Source organism: Saccopteryx leptura, chromosome 3, assembly GCF_036850995.1.
Source record: "Saccopteryx leptura isolate mSacLep1 chromosome 3, mSacLep1_pri_phased_curated, whole genome shotgun sequence".
NCBI classification, from domain to species: domain Eukaryota; kingdom Metazoa; phylum Chordata; class Mammalia; order Chiroptera; family Emballonuridae; genus Saccopteryx; species Saccopteryx leptura.
The window spans coordinates 158,931,406-158,956,908 of NC_089505.1; the positions used below are offsets into that span (position 1 = coordinate 158,931,406).

General features: G+C 36.5%; 1 protein-coding gene across 6 annotated transcripts in view; it reads right to left on the minus strand.

The window, feature by feature from the left end:
- TTLL7 (tubulin tyrosine ligase like 7) overlaps window positions 1-25,503 on the minus strand; it is a 200,455-nt gene that overhangs the window by 123,664 nt on the left and 51,288 nt on the right. For 5 of the 6 annotated variants that reach the window (XR_010750278.1, XM_066376649.1, XM_066376652.1 and 2 more), the window contains 5 exons: window positions 19,664-19,872; window positions 19,326-19,457; window positions 16,840-16,961; window positions 15,936-16,003; window positions 10,391-10,549 (listed from right to left, as the gene is read on the minus strand). Coding sequence is in view for 5 of the 6 variants with exons in the window: in XM_066376649.1 (XP_066232746.1) it covers window positions 10,391-10,549; window positions 15,936-16,003; window positions 16,840-16,961; window positions 19,326-19,457; window positions 19,664-19,688 (506 nt within the window). In the remaining variant the exon portion in view is untranslated. The remainder of the gene's footprint in view (window positions 1-10,390; window positions 10,550-15,935; window positions 16,004-16,839; window positions 16,962-19,325; window positions 19,458-19,663; window positions 19,873-25,503) is intronic. The other variant, XM_066376654.1, reaches the window with a different exon arrangement.

The window sequence follows — 25,503 nt, forward strand, 5'->3', positions numbered from 1 at the left end:
GGAATGAAAAACTGATGATTGATGCTTCTCATCTCTCTCCGTTACTGTCTGTCTGTCCATATCTATCCCTCTCTCTGACTCTCTCTCTGTCCCTGAAAAAAAAAAAGAAAGAAAAAACCCACATAAAAATAAATTCAGTAAAGGAGATAAACAGAAGATTTAGAAAGTCAGTAAAAGAAACAAAACTCAAAGATGGCCAATTAAGATTAGTCTGAGGAACATAAATAAAAAATTTAATAAAAAAAAAATGATCAGGGCTTAAGAGTTCTGTGGAACACCATAAAAATGCTAAAATAAAAAATAAATAAAAAAATTTTTAAATGCTAAAATACACATAATGGGAGTCTCAAAAAAAGAGAAGAGGAAGACAAGAGCAGAAAAAAATATTTAAAGAATTAGTGGCTGGAGCCTGACCTGTGGTGGCACAGTGGATAAAAGCATGAACCTGGAATGCTGAGGTTACCAGTTTGAAACCCTGAGCTTGCCTGGTCAAGGCACATATGGGAGTTAATGCTTCCTGCTCCTCCCCCTCTTCTCTATCTGTCTGTCTTTCTCTCTGTTTCTCTCCTCTCTTGAAAATGAATAAATAAAATCTAAAAAAAAAACTTTAAGAAAAAGAGTAGCTAAAGACTTCCCAATTCATAAATTTTACATATGTGTGTGTGTGGGTGTGTGTGTGTACACTGAAACATGTGATCAAACTGTCAAAAGCTAAGGCAAAGAGTCTTTTAAAAAGCAAGATTGAAGCTACTCATCATGTCCAAGCGTTCCTCAATGAGATAAGCAACTGACTTCTCATCAGAAATAATGGAAATGACATATTCAGAGAACTGACAATAAAATAAAAAAGAACTGTCAACTAAGAATTCTGTATCTGGCAAAACTATTCAAAATTAAAGGACAAATTAAAACATTCCCAATAAACAAAAGCTGTGAGAGTTTATTGCTAGTTCACCTGGCCTATAAGAAATGCTACAGAGAACTCTTCAGGCTAAAACAAAAGGACACTAGACAGTACCTCAAATCCACACAAAGAAATATAAAGATCACCCCTAAAGAAAATTTATGGTAAATATGAAAGTCACTATTAGTGTAGTTTAGGTTTGTAACTCCTAATTTGTCCTATATTATTTAAAATACAACTGCATAAAACAATAATTATAACTGTTAATGAGCATACAATGTACACAATATAATTTGTGATAATAAAGAGAGGTAGAGCTATATAAGAGCAGTCTTTCTTTCACTGTTGAAACAAAACTGATATTAATCCAAATAAGACTCCTATATACTGAGATTTTAATTATAATCCCAGGTCAGCCATTAAATATATATGATATATATAAATGTATATATATTGATATATACTAAAAGAAATGACAAGGAAATAAAGTTGGCACACTAGAAAAATTATTTAATACACAAGAGGGCAGAAATGAAAGCATTGAGAAATAAATATTATATATAGGATATCGAATTTGACTTTCGGTAATGGGCACACAATGCAATGTACAAATCAAGTGTCATGGAGATTCACACCTGAAACCTCTGTGATCTTATGAACCAGTATTACTTCATTAAATTTAATTTCTAAATTTAAAAAAAAAGACATAGAAAATAAATAGCAAAATGCAGAAGTAAATCAGTAAATCTTTCCTTATCAATAATTACCTAAATACAAGTAGATTAACTCTCCTATTAAAAAACAGGAATTGGGAGGTGGAGGAGGCGGTGGCTGACGGAGCGTGAAGCGGGAGTGCGGACATGCATTGGGGAGGTGGCTAGGATCAGAGCATAATTTAGTCATTGAAAAAGACTTTCCAAGGCCCTGGCCGGTTAGCTCAGCGGTAGAGTGTCGGCCTGGCGTGTGGGGGACCCGGGTTCGATTCCTGGCCAGGGCACATAGGAGAAGCGCCCATTTGCTTCTCCACCCCCACCCCCTCCTTCCTCTCTGTCTCTCTCTTCCCCTCCCACAGCCAAGGCTCCATTGGAGCAAAGATGGCCCGGGCGCTGGGGATGGCTCCTTGGCCTCTGCCCCAGGCACTAGAGTGGCTCTGGTAGCGGCAGAGCATCGCCCCCTGGTGGGCAGAGCATCGCCCCTGGTGGGCGTGCCGGGTGGATCCCGGTCGGGCGCATGTGGGAGTCTGTCTGACTGTCTCTCCCCGTTTCCAGCTTCAGAAAAGAAAAAAAATAAATAAATAAATAAAAAATAAAAAATAAAAAGAAAAGAAAAAGACTTTCCAGAGACCTGATGATGATGGCAGCGGAGTAGGCAGATGCACAGACTCCCAGTTCATACCACCAAACTGGATTACAAATTAATTTAGGAACAATCAGTGTGAAAAACCAACTCTGGACTACAAGACCAACTCTCAAAAACCAAGGACCAAAGAAGAAGCCACACTGAGCCTGGTAGGGAGCACCAAGGAGCGGTGAGTCTCCCCTGCTTACAGGAACAAAGGGGCTGTGAGGCTGAGAGCTGAGAAGGGCTCTCATTCCAAGGAAAAGAGTAGTAAATATCACTCACAGCCACTTGCCTGGTGACCAGGGAACGAGGTGTGTTAAAAGGGCTGGCTTATCTTCCAAAAAGAAATGGGGTAGAGAGACACAGATGGTGACTGGCAGAGGAATGCATGGGAGGACCGGAGAAGCTGACTCATCCAGTGCTGGAGGCGGCCATAGCTGGGGAAGGGGTTGATCCTTCCACATAACACAAGACTAAAGTGCTTCCGGGTCATACATCTCCAGACATCTCTCCAGCTCCAATCAGCGCAACAAGACACAGCTGAAAACAAGAAGTGAGGATAAGGGGCAGTAACTCAGGTCTCCTTGGAGATGTGAGACACCTCCCCCTACTGAAGCGGAGAAAGCACCCCACCCCCAGAGAGAGTAACTGGCAGATCAGGCCTTCAGAGTATCAGGTTACACCCACCACATTTCTGGATACAGTTTCAAATAAGCACCCTGCTGAGATCAGTAATCAAGACTACAACTAAGAACAAAACAAACAAATCAAGACTTCTAAGCAGCCCAAATCCAAAATTGTATTACAAATAACAGCTTATGCCAACCCAAGAAGATCTAGAAATAACAACTGAAAATTGGAGGCAGACAACACCAAACCTAGACTCAACCAGCCCTACAAACAACACAACCAAACACACAGACATAATGAGAAGACAGAGAAATGTAATCCAAATGAAACCACAAGAGAAATCTCCACAAAAGGAACTGAGTGATATGGAAATAACCAAACTGCCGGAAGCAGAGTTTAGAATAATGATTGTTAGGATGCTTATGGATCTTAGAACAACAATGGATGGTCATTATTAACACCTAAATAAAGAGATAGCAAGTATAAAAAAGGACATTGAAATATTAAAAAAGAATCAGAGGTAACAAATACAATATCAGAAATGAAGACCACAATGGAAGGAATTAAAAGCAGGACGGCTGAAGCTGAGGATCAAATCAGCGAGTTGGAGGACAAGATGAACAAAGGCACAAAAGCAGAGCAGAAAAAAGAAAAGAGATTCAAAAAGTCTGAAAAAATTCTGGGAGAGCTCTGTGACAACATGAAGAGAAATAACATCCGTATCATAGGGGTTCTTGAAGAAGAAGAGAAAGAACAAGGGATAGAAACTTTATTCAATCAAATCATAGATGAAAACTTCCCTAAATTGATGTAAGGAAGGGTCTCACAAGTTCAAGAAGCACAGAGAACTCCATTAAAGAGAAACCAAAAAAGACCTACACCAAGACACATAGTAATTAAAATACCAAACCTAAGCAATAACGAGAAAATATTAAAAGCTGCTAGAGAAAAGAAGGCTATTACCTACAAAGAAGCCCCCATAAGAATGACATCCAACTTCTCAAGAGAAACACTTGAGGCCAGAAGGGAATGGCAAGAAATATTCAAAGTAATACAGAACAAGAGCCTACAACCAAGACTACTTTATCCAGCAAGGCTATCATTTAAAATTGAAGGAGAAATAAAAAGCTTCCAGAAAAAAAAAAAAAACTCAAGGAATTCATTACAACCAAACAAATGCTGCAGGAAATTTTAAGGGGCATATTGTAAACAGATCAAAGTGGGAAAAGATATAGCAAAAGAGGAATACAGCTTTAAAGAATAAAATGGCAATAAACAACTACATATCAATAACCTTAAATGTAAATGGATTAAATGATCCAATCAAAAGACACAGGGTAGCTGCTTGGATAAGAAAACAGGACCCGTACATATGCTGTCTACAAGAGACACACCTTAAAACAAAAGATGCACATAAACTGAAGGTAAAAGGATGGAAAAAAATATTTCATGCAAATGAAAATAGAAAAAAAAAGCTGGGGTATCAATATTTATATCAGACAAAATGGGCTTTATAATAAAGACTATAGTAAGAGATAAAGAAGGTCACTACATTATGATAAAGGGAGCAATCCAACAGGAAGATATAACAATCATAAATATCTAAGCATCTAATATAGGAGCATCTAAATATATAAAGCAGACTTTGATGCATATAAAGGGCAAGATCAACAGCAGTACTATAATAGTAGGAGATTTAAATACCCCACTAACATCACTAGATAGATCCTCAAGAAAGAAAATTAACAAAGAAACAGCAGACTTAAAGGACACACTAGATCAACTTGATTTAATAGATATCTTTAGAACCTTTCATCCTATGGCAGCAGAATATATATTCTTTTCAAGTGCTCATGGTACATTCTCTAAGATAGACCACATGTTAGAACACAAAAGCAGTCTCAACAAATTTAAGAAGACTGAAATCATATCAAGCATTTTCTCTGATCACAATGGCATGAAACTAGAAATCAACCACAACAGAAAAACTGAAAAATACTCAAACACATGGAAACATAATAGCATGTTATTAAATAATGAATGGGTTAACAATGAAATCAAAGAAGAACTGTAAAAATTCCTAGAAACAAATGATAATGAGCAAACAACAACTCAAAATTTATGGGACACAGGAAAAGCAGCCCCGAGAGGGAAGTTCATAGCACTACAGGCATTCCTTAAGAAGCTGGAAAAAGCTCAAATAAACAACCTAACCCTTCATCTAAAAGAACTAGAAAAAGAACAGCAAGTAAGGCCCAGAGGTAGTAGAAGGAAGGAAATAATCAGAAAGATCAAAGTGGAAATAAAAGACATAGAAGCTAAAAAAACAATACAGAGGATCAATGAAACCAAGAGCTGCTTCTTTGAAAGGGTAAACAAGATCGATGAACCTTTAACAAGACTCACCAAGAAAAGAAGAGAGGCCCTGGCCGGTTGGCTCAGCGGTAGAGCGTCGGCCTGGCGTGCAGGGGACCCGGGTTCGATTCCCAGCCAGGGCACATGGGTGAAGCGCCCATTTGCTTCTCCACCCCCCACCCCCCTCCTTCCTCTCTGTCTTTTTCTTCCCCTCCCGCAGCCAAGGCTCCATTGGAGCAAAGATGACCCAGGCACTGGGGATGGCTCCTTGGCCTCTGCCCCAGGCGCTAGAGTGGCTCTGGTCACGGCAGAGCGATGCCCCGGAGGGGCAGAGCATCGCCCCCTGGTGGGCAGAGCGTCGCCCCTGGTGGGCGTGCCAGGTGGATCCCGGTCGGGCGCATGCGGGAGTCTGTCTGACTGTCTCTTCCTGTTTCCAGCTTCAGAAAAATACAAAAAAAAAAGAAAAAAGAAAAGAGAGAGGACTCAAATAAATAAAATTAGAAATGAGGATGCAGAAGTAACGGACACAGCAGAAACACAAAGGATTATAAGGAAATATTATGAAGAACAGTATGCCAAAAAATTAAACAACCTAGGTAAAATGGACAAATTCCTTGAAACCTTATAATCTTCCAAAAATCAATCTGGAAGAATTAGAAAACCTAAACAGACTGATTACAACAAAAGAGATTGAAACAGTTATCAAAAAGATCTTAAAACTCCTGGGACTGATGGCTTCACTGGTGAATTCTACCAAATATTCTAAGAAGAACTAACTCCTATCCTTCCCAAACTATTTCAAAAAATTCAGAAGGAACACTTCCAAGTTCCTTTTATGTGGTGAGAATAATTCTGATTCCAAAACCAGGCAATGACAACACAAAGTAAGAAAATTATAGGCCAATATCACTGATGAATTTAGATGCTAAAATTCTCAACAAAATATTTGCAAACCGGATCCAGCAATACATCATGAAAAATCATACATCATGATCAAGTGGGATTCATTATGGGAAGGCAAGGATGGTACAACATTCGTAAATCAATTAATGTGATTCACCACATAAACAAAAGAAAGGAGAAAAAACACATGATAATTTCAATAGATGCAGAAAAAGCATTTGATAAAATCCAGCACCCATTTATGATCAAAACTCTTAGCAAAGTGGGAATACAGGGAACATACCTCAACATGATAAAAGCCATCTATGACAAACCCACAGCCAATATTATAATTAATGGACAAAAATTAAAAGCAATTCCCCTAAAATCAGGAACAAGGCAGGAGTGCCCCCTTTCACCACTCTTATTCAACATAGTTCTGGAAGTCCTAGCCACAGCAATCAGACAAGAAGAAGAAATAAAAGGCATACAAATTGGAAAAGAAGTAAAACTATCATTATTTGCAGATGATATAATACTGTATATAGAAAACCCTAAAGTCTCAGTCAAAAAACTACTGGACTTAATAAACAAATTCAGCAAGGTGGCAGGATATAAAATTAATACATAGAAATCAGAGGCATTTTTATACACAAACAATGAACTGTCAGAGAGAGAAATTAAGGAAACAATCAACTTCACTATTGCAAAAAAAATAATAAAGTACCTAGGAGTAAATTTAACCAAGGAGGTTAAAGACTTGTACTCAGAAAATTATAAAACATTGATAAAAGAAATAAAGGAAGATACAAACAAGTGGAAGCATAGGAATAATAAACATAATTAAAATGCCAAATTACCCAAAGCAATTTATAAATTCAATGCAATACCAATTAAAATAGCAATGACATACTTCAAAGATATAGAACACATATTCCAAAAATTTATATGGAACCAAAACAGAACATGAATATCCTCAGCAATCTTGAAAAAGAAGAATAAAGTGGGAAGTATCACACTTGCTGATATCAAGTTAGATTACAAGGTCATTGTACTCAAAACAGCTTGGTAGTGGCATAAGAACAGGCATATAGATCAATGGAACAGAACAGAGAATCCAGAAATAAACCCATATCTTTAAGAACAATTCATATTTGATAAATGAGGTAAGAGCATACAGTAGAGTAAAGACAGCCTCTTTAACAAATGGTGTTGGGAAAACTGAACAGCTACCTGCAAAAAAATAAAAGTAGACCACCAACTTACACCATGCACAAAAATAAACTCAAAATGGATAAAGGACTTAAATGTAAATCGTGAAGCCATAAGTATCCTAGAAGAAAACTTAGGTAATAAGCTCACCAACATCTCTCGCAGCAATATCTTTGCTGAATTATCTCCACAGGCAAATGAAATAAAAGACAGGATAAACAAATGAGACTATATCAAACTAAAAAGCTTTTGCACAGCTAAAGACAATATGAACAGAATCAAAAGAGAAATCACACAATGGAAGAACATATTCGACAATACATCTGATAAAAGATTAATAACCAAAATTTATAACTTGTAAAACTCAACACTAGGAACATAATCCAATCAAAAAATGGGCACAAGAAATGAATAGACACTTCTCCAAAGAGAACATACAGATGGCCAATAGACAAATGAAAAAATGTTCAACATCACTAATCATTAGAGAAATGCAAATTAAAACCACAATGAGATACCACCTCACACCAGTCAGAATGGCGCTCATTGACAAAACAACACATGATAGGTGCTGGTGAGGATGTGGAGAAAGGGGAACCCTCCTGCACTGCTGGTAGGAATGCAGACGGGTGCAGCCACGGTGGATAACAGTATGGAGATTCCTCAAAAAATTAGAAATGGAACTGCCCTTTGACCCAGCCATCCCACTTATAGGAATATACCCCAAGGACACCATATCACCAACTGAAAAAAAGAAATGCACCACCATGTTTATGGCAGCCTTGTTCACAATAGCAAAGATCTGGAAAGAGCCCAAGTGTCTGTCAGTGGATGAGTGGATTAAAAAGCAGTGGTACATATATACAATGGAATACTATGGGGCTATGAAAAAGAAGGAAATATTACCTTTTGCAACAATATGGAGAGACCTGAAAACTATTATGTTGAGTGAAATAAGCCAGGCAGAGAAAGAAAAATATCATATGACCTCACTCATTTGAGGAATCCAAGGAATAATGAGAACTGAGGAACAGAACTGAGACTGAGGAGGGATCAAAGGGACCAGAGGAAAAGAGGACAGAGGGAAAGGGGATGATAGGATGGGATAAACCTGAAGGGAAGGGGAGAGGGCGCTGTAGAGAGGGGGAAAAGGGAGATGTTGAGGGGAATAGGGGGGAGGGGGGATGCATTCAGGGTGACCCTAGAATCTATGTAAACACAACTAATTAAATAAAAATAAATAAATAAAAATAAAATAAAATAAACAGGAATTGGCACAATGTATCTTTTTTAAAAAATGATACAACTATATGCTGTCTACAAGAGATTCATTTAAATTCAAAGTCTCAAATAGGTTGATAGTGAACAATTGAAAGGATATTTCATGCAAAAAGTAACCAAAATGAACTGGGTTGGCTATACCAGTATCAGACAAAATAGACTCTAAGATAAAAATTACTACAAAAGACAAACAGTATATAATGAAGTTTAAACAGTCAATGCACCAAGAAGATATAATAATTATAAACTTATATGCACCTAACAACAGAGCTCCAAAACACATGAAGCAAAACTGATAGAACTGAAAGGAGATATAGATAATCCAAGAATAACAGTAGAATTCTTTAATACCCCATTTTCAACAATGCCGAGGACAACCAAACAAAGAGAAATGGATATATTCCACAGACAACAGCGGTGTCCTACACCTGTTCACTGTATTACATAAGACAAAAACCATGGCAGCACAGCATGCACAGTATGCATTTTCAGCTATTTTTTTTACACTATTGTCAAGTCAGATTAATACTTATAATGTTTTACCATTAAGTAAAGACATATAGAAATACAAATTTAACATTAATTTTTTAACACTTAAATTGAGAAAAATGTGAAATTCAGTTATACTCCCCAAAATTTTTCCTTTGATACTAACAAACAGCAAACCAACTTTATATTAAACAATTAGTACAAAGTTCCTACTAATACTATGTTTATTTTTTAAATTATTAAACCACAGTTAAAAATAATGTCTAATCAAATTATGATTGAAAATGAAATTTGTTGAACAATAATTTATGTGGCAGCTATATTTCCAATTATCTTTTCTCCCCAAGCATTTAAAACAGAAGATTAAAATGACTAATAAGCTTATATTAAAAGCAAACTCAGTCACATTTTTTTAAGTACATTGCAGAAAACATAAGAAAGCAAAAGAAAACAGGAATATAAATTGTATATTCTATTCTTAGCTAGCATGTCTAATTCCTGGTGTTTTAGCTTAATGTATACTACTAATTATTAATCTAATTACCATGGCTACATAAAGATGAAAACTTATATGTAACATAAAGAAGATACATGTGAAAGTAACTCTCTTTCCATTTCTTTCTCTAAATTAAATTAGCTTAATGGTATTCACTGAATTTTATTCTCCAAAATTACTTTAAAATTATTATCTTTCCTTAGTGGGAGGAAGGGAGATAGAGAAACAGACTCCCACATGTATCACTACTGGAATCTACCCAGCAACCCTTGTCTGGGGCTGACACTTTGATCAATCTCACTATCCTCAGCACCTAAGGCTGACATTTGGACCAACCAAGCAACTGGCTATGAGAAGGGAAGAGAGAGAATGGGGAGCAGGAGTGGAAGAGAAACAAATGGGCTCTTCTCATAAGTGCCCTGACTGGAGATCAAACCCGGAATATCCGCATGCTGGGCCGACACTCTATCCACTAACCTAACTGGCCAGGGCCAACTCTAAAACTATTAAAAATGTAAATTTTATATTTAAAAAAATAGAAAACATCTTTTTTCCTCTATTTTGTTATCTGCTACTAAAGTATTACAAACTGTTGATTTAATTTTTAAATTGAATTACGGAAGCCTGAGGGACAGAGTAAAAGGACTCATTAAATACTTAGTTCCAAAAAAGCAATAGTGAGAAACCTCTTTTATTATATTGTTCATATTAGTATTCAACCATAAGTAAATGCTCACATACATTTATTCTCCCCATCTCCTAATTTTTTAAAATATATTTTGCAGGTAAAAAATACCTACCCATGACCCATTGCACCATTAGCTGGTTTTACTATAAAAGTTTTCTGCTTTTTTTTTTTCTTCAATTCTTTCATATAGTTCCGGAATTGAGTATATTCAGCAGGGAAAATCCATGTTCGAGGAACAAAGGTATAATCCAGAGGCCGGGACTTGATCATTCTGTAAATTAGAGATAATATAAAAAGTAATTTCTATTCAAACTTTTCTAAATTTTCTTTCCATGATACTGACATTTACTGCAGCGATTTAAATCTTTCTATTCATTTATTGATTCATTCAGCAAATGTCTATTAATCATCTACCATGTACTAGGAACTATTCTAGACACTGGGGATACATCAGTGTGAAAAATAGACACAGTTCTTTGTCCTATGTACTAATTTACATATTAGTAGATCAAACATATATTTGAGTATACACTATGTGCGAGGCACTGGGGATATTAAGTTAATATGATCTCTTCCCTGAGAAATTTATATATGTTATTAATTAAATATAATGTGATAGATGCAATAAAGGTAACACAAGGCAAGATAACATGGAGAGTCACTAACTCAGCCTCAGGATGAGGATGGGCAGGAAATGGCTCACGGTCAAGGGCGATTTATATTGTATCTTTAAAGATGATTTTGAGTCCTCTGGGTTACCCAGAGGGAGCAGTTTTGAATGCCTTTTACTGCAATGTTTCCTGGAGTTCTAACTCCTTTTCTGAGAAAACTATGTGAAGCCGTGATTTAGCAGAGGTTCCGTTCATATGAACTATATGTGCTTATAAATATAGTTTTATGGCTACAACACAGGTCCTAATAGTCTTTGCATTTGCTACAAATCAGGCTGCCTATTTGATACATAACTTAAAGATAATAATCAGTAAAAAATGTTTCCTTTTGGTGAATCCCAAATGTTAACCATTTTGTATATATTGACTCCCAATAAAAATTAATTAGAAGCATTTTAAACTATTAACTATTTTTAAAAGTCTGACTGTTTCAAAAAGGGGTTTTTAAACATAAATGTATATGTCTTTTATAGATGAGCAGATATTGTCTCAAGATAAAACTAGTAAAAACTAAAATGGAACCATAGCATATAGTATGCAGAAAGGTAGGGCCTAAATTAAATTATAAGACTAGAGATAAGAAATGCATAAGCCACTTGGCCTCCGCAACTGAAGGTTCATATAACTACCATATTTCAAGTATTCTTTCAAGAGAACCCAGTAAAAAAGTTATGTTTCCATTATGAGAAGGGATATAATTACCAACCCCATGTGTCAAACCCAGAATAAGCCAACAAGCTAAATAATTTCAGTACAAAATATGCTAACACTGACTGATTTGAAACACATCTAAAGAAAGCACAATAAAAATGCTAGTATCTTTGTTTCTATTTCCAATACCTTTCCATGTTTTTATATTTTTAACAATTTTATAAAATTAGACCAAGTTAAAGCTTTAATTAGAACAATATAGTTTAAAACTAACCATGTAGTATTTATGAATAACACTCACATATATTCTTTTTTTTTTTTTTTTTCATTTTTAGAGAGGAGAGAGAGACACAGAGAGAGAAGGGGGCAGGAGCTGGAAGCATCAACTCCCATATGTGCCTTGACCAGGCAAGCCCAGGGCTTTGAACTGGCAACCTCAGCGTTTCCAGGTTGACGCTTTACCCACTGCGCCACCACAGGTCAGGCACATATATTCTTATAAAAAATTAAAGTGTACATATATTCAAAAGAAGTACTTTATTCCATTTAGGCAATCTAACACAAATCATTTAATGTGAAAACATAAAACTTTAAAAAAGACATTTGGTCTCGCTGTGGAATTTAAGAATCTGGGATAATTTCTGTATATTGCTCTGTCATGGATTTACTAAATTATATTAAATGTGATTTATATAACTATTTTTATATTAGTAAGCCAATATTTTTTCTACTAGAAGATTATTTTTTCTTTAAGGAAAATTTCAGGGATAGACTGACAAATTGCCTATTTGCAATAGCCTACTAATGTGTCTAAGAGGGTCTACATTAAACCTCTTACATCTCCCAACCATACAGACTTCTGTACTCTACAAATCAACAAAAATGATCGTTTAAAATGTGAATCTTGTCATATTACTAACTTCATCACCCCCTCCTCTCCTATGGCATTTAGAATAAAGACCATAATCTTTATTCTATATGCCATAGGAGATCATCTCTCCCCCATTCCCCATCAGCATCTCTGTGCCCCAGCTGCATGTGGCCTTATTTCAATGTCTTGACTCTTCACGCTTTCGCCTTCCACAAGATCCTTGACCCACGCTATTCTTCCTGCCCAGAGGCTTCTCACCTGTCACCTTCATCAGTAAACTCTTCCTCATCATTTATATTTAGTTTCCATATCACTTCCTCAGAAAACCTCTCCAGTGCCTCCCTAACTTAGAAGTCCTTCACTGTGCACTGATTCAGAACTGTACATCCTACTTCATAACACTCATCACACAGTGGCAATACAAAATTGTAAAAGCTGTAAGTCTGCTCTTGATCACCTCATGTACCCAGCACAGTGCCAGGCATATAATACATATTTAATAAATATGTGTAAAGTGAAAATAAACAAATAAAAAACATGGTCAACTAGGTATGCCCTGGGGAAGAAGGGCTGACCTGTCCTTAACTTCATGGGGTATCTAGTCCAGTCAGGGAGCCTGCTATAATGCAAGAAAAGCCACACATAAATAAACACTATGAAGGAAAGCAAAAATCAGGGAGCTCGAGGAAAGTGACAGGATCTATGTCATGTGGCGCCTTTCCTCCCCTCTGGCCTCATCCCCTGCCTTTGCCCTTCCCCCTGAGTCCCAGCCCCATTGCTCTTGTACTGTCTCTCTCGGTCCCTTGTCTGTTTCTTCTGTACACGCCTTCCAGTTTATAATTACAATCAATTGTATCTTTTAAAAAAAATGTTCAATATTTTAAAGGCAATTCCCTTTACTCTGAAATCCCTTCTTTCTGTAATCCTTATATTAATCAGTCATAATATCTACACACTATCCTAAGCCAGAAACCTAGGAGCCATCTTGGAAACTTCTCTCCTCATCCCCTTTAATTCTCACATCACAGCAGTTTTCAAGTCCTATCAAGTCTATAGCATTTATATTTTTCAGATTTATTTTCTCTTCCCCATTCCCTCTCTATCTCTTTAAGACCGGTTAGCCGCTCATTATTTCTCACCTAGACGTCAATAATCGTCTTCTCCAGGGCTTTCTCCCTCTAGTCCAAGGGTAGTCAACCTTTTTATACCTACCGCCCACTTTTGTATCTCTGTTAGTAGTAAAATTTTCTAACCGCCCACCGGTTCCACAGTAATGGTGATTTATGAAGTAGGGGAGCAATTTTACTTTATAAAATTTATAAAGCAGAGTTACAGCAAGTTAAAGCATATAATAATAATTACTTACCAAGTACTTTATGTCAGATTTTTGCTAAGTTTGGCAGAATAAATCTTTATGAAATAACTTACTATAGTTAAATTTATCTTTTTATTTATACTTTGGTTGCTCCACTACCATCCACCACGAAAGCTGGAACGCCCAATAGTGGGTGGTAGGGACCAGGTTGACTACTACTGCTCTAGTCTTACCTTCACTGAATTATCTACATTGCTCCCAAGATCATCTAAAACATACTATTTCTCTGTATAAACCCATTAAATAACTCCTATTTCTCTCAGGATAAACAAAATGTTTGCTGAGTAAAGAGATTAGAGAATCAATGATTAAATGAAATGTAACAACATGGCATACACAGCCTGGCCTTGGCATTCTCTCTAGCATCGTCTCAGGCTGAGCTTCCCAACATCCTACATAACCATAGAAACAGCTTAATGTTCCCCAAAACACATTACGTTGCTTGAAGTCTATATATATTTTCTCCAACTGTTGTCTTTGCCTTCAACATCCTTGCCTTCTTCTCAAAGAGTGAAATCTTACTTCAATATTCATCTCATATTTAATTTCTCCAGATAGCCTTCCCTAGCCCCCCACAAAAAATGTCTCACTATCTTAGCACTGGCAACCGGTATTGTACGTGTCAGTCTTTCTTCCCTACCAAAATGGGAGTTCTAGACAGGAACCAGGCCTTATTTATCTTGTTTACTTCAAAGTTAGAGCATAAAACAGACATGCAAAAAATATTTATTGAGTGCTAGGCAGACACTAGATCTTATTTTCCTTTTTTACTTCAAAGTTACCAGTATCTAGGGGATAAAACAGACATTTAAAACTATTTGTTGAATGAATGGATGTATAAGCTTTCACACAGATACATATAGCTATTTCTTGAATTGCACACACAGTTCTACTAACCTTTCTCTGTGAAAGAGATGTCTTTTAAAATGTTTTTCTCAATTTAACACTCAACTTTCTTAAACTAAAAAAATCTAATCAGGCCCTGGCCGGCTAGCTCAGTGGTGGAGCGTTGGCCCAGGGTGTGGAAGTCCTGTGTTCGATTGTCGACCAAGGCACACAGAAGAAGCACCCATCTGCTTCTCTACCGTTCCCCCTCTACTTTCTCTCTATCTCTTTCCCTCCTGCAGCCAAGGCTCCACTGGAGCAAAGTTGGCCTGGGCTCTGAGGATGGCTCCATGGCCTCTGCCTCAGGTGCTAGAGTGGCTCTGGTTGCAACAGAGCAATGCCCTGGATGGGCAGAGCATTGCCCCCTAGCGGGCTTTGCCGGGTGGATCCCAGTTGGGTGCATGCAGGAGTCTGTCTCTCTGCCTTCTTGCTTTTCACTTCAGAAAAACACACACACACACAAAAATCTAATCAACAGAAATATAAATTGTGAAAAAATTCTGTAATTCATTCAGTACTTTGAGTACCTAGGAACAGTTTTTCCCATGAAAACAGATTGTCAGTCTAAACAGTGGTGTCAGAAATAAATATCCATGCATATGTCCCTTGGATGGACATATCCCAGGGGTGGGAAAGGCAAAAGTAGGTTTACAGTTGTTCTTATGGAAAATAATGCAATAATTAATAAATACAAGAATAAACTGTGTTTTGTGTACACACAACTGTAAACCTGCTTTTGCCCCACCCCGTCTGCATGTGGTTTATGTGTGTGTGTGTGCACACAGGCACCTACTACAGTGCCTAACACATATTAGACGCTCAATAAACAGTTATATGAACACACACACACACACACACAGCAATAATGCAGCAGATTAGTTCCTGCAAGGCTTAACTGAAAATAAATAAGTACATATTGAATACAAGTGAAAATAACTCTGAAGTTGTGGAAACCGAGATTCTGCTCCAGCTCTGCTGTGAACTAGTTGTCCAGCTTTGTACAAGACACTCCTCTGACCTTTAGTTACCTCCCTCCGTAAAGTGCAGATAGAACCAGAGAACTTTTAAGACCCTCTTAGCTCTAAAATTCTCTCTTCCATCAGAGTATCATTTCAAATCAATGTAACTTTGTGAAAAATACTACTATAATATTCAAAATGTAAATTTCAACAAGTTTATTCTGTTACAAGAAAATGAAGTTTACTTGGTCATATTTCTTGCTAAGAAATCCTTCCTACAGATCTCCCCCATTCCTGGAAAATGGTTGATCCTCTGGAAAATAAAAAGGTAAACATTAATATTCTCATTGATTTAATGAATACATTCATTTATACTATAATACAGTTACCACCATGCTTTAAGTTTTTTGTTTTAATAAACTGACAATTATTAGTGTGAAATATTTCATTTAAATGGCCTAAAATGAATTAAAGAATCTATAAAAATCAGATAATAAAATTGCACAATTCTAAAGAAATCAGAAAAGGATGTTTTATAGACATTAAAGTTATAATTTATGTGTTGAATAACTGGTAGTCCACTATTGAAATTATTGTTGGCATTCTAGATTTACTGCACTCATTAAGATAAGCATTGTAGAAAAGCCCGTGAAAATGGAGTTATTTGTTCTCTACAGTAAATTCTGTATTAGCCTTTATACTAAGAGAGGAAGAACTATACAAATTGTCAATTGCTTAAAATTCCATTCTTTGATTTTTTAAAGATAAGTTTATGTCATATCCTAAAAATTAAAAAAAAAAAATGAAACCAGATGTATAACTAAAATCACAAGGTATTTCTATGTTGTGATCTCCCTACATAATCAATTCCACATCACTTGGCTTTAAGCACAATGCAAAGCACCAGCCTAGGAAAAGGTGCTTCTATCAATTCTTGCTTAAAGATGGAAAAAGGTTAAAAGTTACATCTGAAAGGATGCAGGCTTCACGCAGAGTCAGTACAACTGGACAGCAACAAAGCAGCCTATTCAGGTAAGGTAGAACTAAAATTAAATACCTCAAACATATTAAAAACCCTACCCTAAAGAAAATTATGAGGAAATTTATATAACTCTCCTAGTGGCCAATAATTAGTCAAAAATACTCCACCTGGTAATTTTGCAGCTCTGCAATCTTCTCCTGCTGAACTGCAGAATCACACCATATAAGGTTACTTGTTTCATCCTCATCTGGGGTTTTCATAAATCCCATTTCATCTATTACTAAACGAACTGCAAGGAAATGGTTAAGTTAAAGCACAATTAAAACACTGCAGAAATATATTCAATGGGGAAACATTTTTGATACATGTAAATTTTAGCTCGAAGTGTTTAACTGGCAAAATATCCATTAGTTATAGCATAACCTGATTTTGAGTCACAACAATTCATCTAGGGTAAAATTATACTCAACAGTAACCAACAGCTGTTTTTAGGTTGCACCCCAAACCCTTTGTTTCTATCCGCCATGACTTAACAGGTGCACAACACTGTGAAAGAGCTTAGTGATTCCTCACAGCACAAGGAAAACATCTGCACAGCTGAGACAACACCTCTATCAGGAAAATGTACTTTTCCTGGCTTTTTCATGACCTTGGGCTACAAACAAAAGAGAAAAGGTAAAAATAGCCCCTGGTCATTAGATCATTATACCTAAGCTATACTTTCCACCTCTCTCGTTCAAATTATTTTTAGCAGTTAAAACCCAGTCAGCAAGTTGACTCAGGAAACAAAATAATAATGTAGAATTCACTGCAGAGATTTGAAAACTGGCCCTCCTATCTGTCCCAAACCCTCTCATCCTACTGAAAATAATTTATGCTCAGAAGAAAGCTTCCTTTTTAGTACAAACTATTTCTAGATTTTTTCTGATTTAGATATCAAAATTAACATATTGACATTTTTCTTCCAATAAATTTCAAATTCATCCTTATCTACAATAAAGATAAGCAAAATACATAGGATAAATTGTGGGTTCCAACAGATTCTAAGTCTAACAGAATGGTGTATACATACAGCACTGCTTCAGTGTTTTATTTTTAAATGTTTTACTTCTACTGGTATCCAGTATCAGAGGAGAAATGGTAAAAGAATTGTCTAAATTTACTTGGCTCAAGTATGAAACTGATGAGCAAAGACTTGTTCGTCTCAAGTCCTGTGGACTCTTGTTTGTTTCCTGGCTGATGAAAAAGAAAGAACTTTTTATGCAACAGTGCCTAAAACACAGGCATAAAAGAGGACAGTGATTGGAGTTGGATGAGGTCAGGGAGGGGAATATTGAGCTGAACTTGCTGTTTTCCATGAGAGGCTTGGTAAAACTAGGGGTTGTTCTGAAGGCCCAGCTGGGGAAAGGGCTGTTCCTTTGTCATCTGTCACTAACTGTCAGGCAACTCTGGCATCCTGAGGGCTCAGGAGCTGCTGTGCCACCTAGAGTTCCTAGGGAGAGCCAGGGCAATAGCAACATAGCCTGAAGACTCCTTTAACTGCCCACAGGCAGAAAAAACAATGAGGAGGCCAGAACAGCAGCTCAGGAGCAGACCTATTCTTGACTACACAAAACACGTTGTCTGGGGCTCTCAGAAATGACTGGGAAGACCTTGAAGAGAGAAATGGAATGAGAATCAGTATGAAGAATACTAATGCAACTTCACCTCACTGAAGACTTCCTAGGAAAGGGAGAGAGAACTACACTTAAACACTGTCCTTTAAATCAAGGTTCCTTATGAACCCCACAAGAACCTTAAAAGTGAGAGCACAAGTTAACACAACTCAGCAATCACCTTTACAGTGGCCACTTGACTCCTGATATTATCATTCACCCTGGAAAATATGCTGCAGATAAACCCTGAAACTTTCACATCGCACCCGCTCACACCATTGTGCTTAAAATATTTTCCTCTAAGGAACACTCATTAGAATAGACTATTGGAGGACCTCAATTCCACAAAAATATTCCACTGACTGTTGGCAAGTTTTGGTGAATTATAATAAATGAAAATAAGATTCTCAGAGATGAATAAGGGTAAGAAAAATTAACATCCTTGAAGTTCATATAATTTTCCTCAACTCTTTTAATGCAAAATAACTAAGAAAGGAGGAATATTATTTGAGTACTTTCTATCCATAATGAGTTTTGCAATGCTGAACAAAAGTATCTTAATTTCAACAAATTAATTCTTATCTTTTCTACATTTGCAGATAACATTTACACACAAAAACCTAGAATTTCATTAATAAAAAGCAGCACCATCTTCAAAAACTTTCTTTGGAAACAGAAATATGTTTTTTTCATAAAAATCTCAAATTTTATACTGTTCATTTTATATCTAACATTTTAATCTGTTTAATGTTCATATTATTTTATACCTGATTTTAACATTAAGTTTAATCAAAATCATCACATTAATAACTAAAGATGTTAGTTTACATTGATGTTGTTTATTGACATCTTAAATATTTCATAAAAAATAAAATTTTCTAGAAGGCATTTATAAATTCCCTACATAAAAGATAATGTCTCTCTGAACTTCTACCTTGTCAACATCAAGCTAGTTTTTCCAACAAGTACAAAGATCTCATGATTCTGAGGAGACCTACCAATTTCAAACTTTGTCCCAGCGACGTTTGCTGTAATTGTTTCTTTCTTTTTCTTCTTCCTGACTTGCCTTTCCATTGTGCGTTGATAAGGCAATTCTGTATTCAGATCCAGGGGAGAGGGTCCCTGAATAACTTTAAGAGAAATGTAAACCCACCAAATCTCATTGAAATAACAAAAATTCCATAATAGAGAACACAAATGCCCTCCCGGAAAATGTAAAATTTTAAGTTCTGGTACTTTAAGATTCCCCAATTTTTTTTTAATTCTTAAAAATTATTAGCAGTGACAATCTATAATACAGCTACATTTTGTCACATGATTAAGTCCATCTGCTTACCTCTCTCTTGAGGCAGAGATGGCATTGTCGCCTGTGTCGATGAGCAGGCGGGGTGTGCTCTGTATCACGCTCTCAGGGAATGTGAAAGGCCCGCCGCATTCGCATTCGTCTAAGTAGGATATGGCTCCAAACCACGGACAGTTCCTATCACATTATCTTGGTGGAATACTCAGATTTCAGGGCACTGAAGTTATGGGATAAGAAGATACCTGGAGGGATTTTTTTTAAAAGCATTTAGAAAACAATCTTTATGAATTTTTTTGAAATCTGCCAATACTGTCCTTTGTAAAAGTCAAGTAAAAATAAAAGTCAATCAACAAATATTTCCTCATGAATATTAAACCTTATGCAAAATGCCACGTGAAATGGTTTTCTGTCTTAAAAAATGCAGTCTATAGAGCGTCGGCCTAGCGTGCGGAGGACCCGGGTTCGATTCCCGGCCAGGGCACACAGGAGAAGCGCCCATTTGCTTCTCCACCCCTCCGCCGCACTTTCCTCTCTGTCTCTCTCTTCCCCTCCCGCAGCCAAGGCTCCATTGGAGCAAAAGATGGCCCGGGCGCTGGGGATGGCTCTGTGGCCTCTGCCCCAGGCGCTGGAGTGCCTCTGGTCGCAACATGGCGACGCCCAGGATGGGCAGAGCATCGCACCCTGGTGGGCAGAGCGTCGCCCCTGGTGGGTGTGCCGGGTGGATCCCGGTCGGGCGCATGCGGGAGTCTGTCTGACTGTCTCTCCCTGTTTCCAGCTTCAGAAAAATGAAAAAAAAAAAAAAAAAAAATGCAGTCTAGATGAGGAGAGTATACTTAATACTTAAGGTACATACTATATTTACATATAATAAATAACATGCCATACACAAACAATAACAACATTCACTGACATTTACTGAGCACTTACTATCTTAGGACCACTGACACTACTTACCTTTTTAAAAAACTATGAGAAGCTATTATTCCCATCTTATAAATAAGAAAATTGAGCACAGAAAGGAAAAAACTTCACAAAGAAATTAAGTGGAAATTAAAACTAACACCTCTCTGACATCAAAGCCAGTGGGACCCCATACAACCTTCAACCTAAAGTCATAAACTTAACTGCTTTTAAAACAAAACAGTGAAAGAAGTGCCAGGTAGAGGTCCTGTGCTTAGAGAATGCAGGAAAAGGTGTTTCTCTTCATAGTGTGTGTGAAGGGGAAGTAGGGCAGGTAGACTTTCTAAAATAGATGACATTTGAATTGTGTCTTTAAAAATGAGAGTAATTTTGAAAGGCAGAAAATGCTAGGAGTCATTACTATGACGATCTTATTCGGGTACACAAGGAAATAAAATAACTATTTTTCAATAAAAGATTTCATTTGATTTGGCTACACCTCAACATGTATATTTCACTTATATTTTCATTTTAGATATCTATATATATGCGCATAGGTAGTTATGCCCTTACTATACTATACTGCCTAGTCTACACTGTCAACTTTCTAATTTCTCCCTTCATATTGTAAGAAATCTTTGAGTTCTATAAAACGTCTCTAAACATAATGGAAAGTATAAAACCTATCACGATAAAGGCATGATATCAAGATCTCCTTTATCAGGATATTATCAGGTTTATTATAAATTAAAAATTAATCAGAAATTTAGCTACATACAATATGACTCATATATATCACCCCCAAATAATCATTATTAAAGAAAATTACAGATTAATTTGTTCTCAGGTATCATTTTTACTAGAATATATAATTCTCTAGAATAATTCCATCTCAAAACTACAGAAAGATTATTTATTATAGACCAACTGTGTGCCGAATATAAACTATTTTACCTCACTAACAAACCTACAACTACATCATTTTCCTCCATTTTCCAGATATGGGAACTAAGACTAAGTTCAATAAATCAAAGTAACACGACTTATAAATAGAAAACCTAGCCTTTGAGCCCAATTTTGATTATCCTATTCACCTATTCACTAAACCTCACTATTTTCAGATACCACACTAAAATGTCATGTAGATGTGAAAGAAGTTTGCAACACTATTGCTGTACATACTGCAAATATGGGTATATTCTGGGAATTCACAATGCTTCAAGCTAAACAGTGAAATCACACACACATTAACATTCCTAACCTGATCTCAACTCCAAATTCCAAACTGGAAATAGACTGGATTACTTTTCAGAATAAAAGCAAGGAGTACTCTATAAAGTTCAGATTGACTTATTTCTGGAAGCTCTGTGATACCTCAGGGAGGTAACTATTTGAGTTGACAAGTCCTTGTCCAACATCTTGTTACTGGAGTAAACAAAGATCCTCTTATGGTAACAGAGTACTTATTACATTGAAAGTAGGTGACAAAGTCAACAGAGTTTGAGAACAATGTTTGCCTAAGTGCACTAACAATAAATTAGTATTTGTCATAGGCTCTAAAAATAGATCTGTTAATTTCTGGCTTACATAACAAGCCAAAGAACTTTATTTTACATAGAACTCAAAACTAGAACTGTTATCTCTTCCCTCATCCACACAGAAATTTAAAGGCCTTAAAATTATTCTATCCATATATATGCTTTAATTCTATTATGATTTAGTGAATAACAATGAAAAGTGCTTTAACAAAGTCAAGGACTTGATTCTAGCATTCCAATTCTAATCATTTCACTTTATTCTAAGTAAGAGATTTGAGATGACAGATTGATCACACCACTCAGATAAGCCATGGTTACCTACTTTCCAAAGTAGAAAGCATGTTTCAGTTACTTCTGGAACACTTTAAGCCAATGGTGTCTTAAACTTGGCTGCAAAAATCCAGGAGCTGAGGCTGCGCCCCAGACGCAGGTGGGGCCCCAGCTTCAGTATTATGAAAGCTCTCTGAATGAGTCTAGTACATAGCCAAGGTTGACAACCTGTGCTGTAAGCACTTAATGGCACAGAAGCAATACCCATTATAATATGCACATATAAAATTATAAGAAAAAAGCTAGAGAAGAAAACTTTTGTTTTCTATGTAACTATGTAAAAATGGGTCAAATAGGTTCAAATCACTCATAAAATTTCTTATGTCTAGGTTCAACTAAACAAATTTGGAAAAGGAATTAGGAAATCAAGAAATATCAATTTCTAAAAAAAAAAGAAATATCAATTTCTAACAAAGGAACAATGTTATTTTGCAAATAAAGAAACCATTTGCAAAAGGAATCAATTTTCCAAAATTTCATGTAAATGGCAACCTTGAATGTAGAATTAAAGTGCTACCAGGCAAAACAACAGATACACAAAATTGAAACAACAACAAAGATTCCAACACTGGTTTTTTCAGTTCTTCCCATTGAATTTCCACCTATCGCTTAAATCCAGATAAATTTCTATTTTTCCCTGAAAGCTTCTTCTGATCATGCCTGCAGAAACTCATATCTCTCTCTTCTGGTCTATCAGAACACTGTCATTTTTACCCTTATAATATCACCTGCCACAAAACCAAGAAGGTAAGTCCATACAGACACTGGTTTTCTCCTATCATGTTCACTCCTCCCCTCACAAAGGCTGAAATACTGTCACTCACTGTGCTCAATAAGCACTTGTACATGAATTTATAGAACTGTACCCCTGAATGAATCGAAGTCACCCTAATAAATACAATTTTTTAAAAATCCATTAATTCATAACAGCTGTTATAAGAAGTGGTCATGGAGCTCTGAGAAGCACATACACTTCATTCGTAGTGTATCATTTTTATATTTATAAGTGAAAAAAAGCGAAGTACATAAAAGTTTACATTTGGTGGAAATGATAGAAGAGTAAGTGGAATACGTGCAGAGAGTCGCACTGGCGTGTCGTGGCGGGGGCAGCGCCACGGGAGACTCAGTTTCATGCACACCAGGTAGTGCTCTGCGTGGTGGAACAGAACTCGACAAGTTTGTGTCAACAGTACCGTGTTAATAACAAAAACCATCAAATTTTATATTTCATTTAGATGACAGTATAATATGGTAGAAAGAACACTGAACAAGAAGTCACATTTTTTTGTTTTGTTTTTTAATTTTATTTAGAAAATTAAATTTAAAGGGTTGACATTGATCAATAAGAGTACGTAGGTTTCAGGTAAACATCTCTATTGCATTTGAACTGTTGATTATGTTGTATACCCATCACCCAAAGTCAAACCATTTTCTGTTACCTTATATTTATCCCTCTTTACTTCCTTTCCCCTCCCCCTCACTCCCCTCCCCCGGGGAACCACTTCACTTTTATCTATGTCCATGAGTCCCAGTTTTATATCCCACCTATATGTGAAATCATATAGTTCTTAGCTTTTTCTGATTTACTTATTTCACTCAGTATAATGTTCTTAAGGTCCATCCATGTCATAAATGGCAACATGTCATCATTTCTCATGGCTGAGTAGTATTCCATAGTATATATACACCACATCTTCTTTATCCAATCATCTATTGAGGAACACTTTGGTTGTTTCCATGTCTTGGCTACTGTGAATAATGCTGCGATAAACATGGGGGTACATGTATCTTTATGTACCAATGTTTTCAAGTTTTGGGGGGCAGATACCCAATAGAGGGGATAGCTGAGTCATATGGTAGTTCTATTCTTAATTTTTTGAGGAATCACCGCCATATACTCTTCCATATGGTTGTACTAGTTTACATTCCCACCAACAGTGAATGAGGATTCCTTTTTCTCCACAGCCTCTCCAACACTTGTTATTACCTGTCTTGTTGATAATAGCTAATCTAACAGGTGTGACGTGGTATCTCATTGCAGTTTTGATTTGCATTTCTCTAACAGCTAGTGAAGATGAGCAATTTTTCATGTATCTGTTGGCCATTTCTATATTTTCTTGGAGAAGTGTCTGTTCAGGTCCTCTCCCCATTTTTTAATTGGATTGTTTGCTGATTTGTTGCTGAGCTCTTTGAGCTCTTTCTATATTTTGGATATTAACCCCTTATTGGAGCTGTTGTTTGCAAATATCATCTCCCATTTGGTTGGCTGCCTTTTTGCTTTGTTGTTGGTTTCTTTGAATTATTATCCCTTACTCTGCCACTTACCATCTAGATAATTTAATTGCTTAATATGCAGAAGAAAAACATTATTCTTTCCAGCCCTAAAGTCTATGATGCCAACCCATGAGGATAGCATTGTTGACAGTTTTTATGACAACAAGTAAAAGACAAAACATCTTTTGTGCAAATCACATGAGGGAAATAGACCTTTCCTAACAAGCCCTCCCCCCATCCATTCCCTGGTGAATGTTATATATGCACTCTTTGAAAATATTTGTGAAATTCTGTGTACTAAAATAATCTAACAAAAGAGTCAGTGGGAACCAGAATTAGAGCTAAATTGGGAAATACTATTAAATAAAAATGTAATAAATGTTGCTTTTATGATTAGGCAAGGAAGGAAAAGAGAACCAATATAAACCGGTACGTACTGTGTACTAAGCATTTTCACATTGTGCATTCAGTCTGATCAACAAGTGCCCCGGCACACTCATTCCAAGTTTACAGACAGGAAAATTGACTGTGCTTAAGTAACTTGACCAAATTCATATCTGATAGGTGATAATGAAATGGTTTGTCTCTAAAGCCCATGTTTTTTTCCCAATTTCTGTGCTACCTTCAAAATTCTGTCTTTAAACATGATATACTAAAAATTTCACAAAGAAGTTTAATTCTGCTTGACTGGAACTACTTTATAAGCTACAAAATGAGAGCAAGAGAATCAACTGGGGTTTAAAAAGTGGTTGCGATCACAGTTGCTTCAGATGTAATCTCCCTCTCCTCGCAACACCTAGGCAGCTATCCGTATCCAGGCTGTGTTCCTAT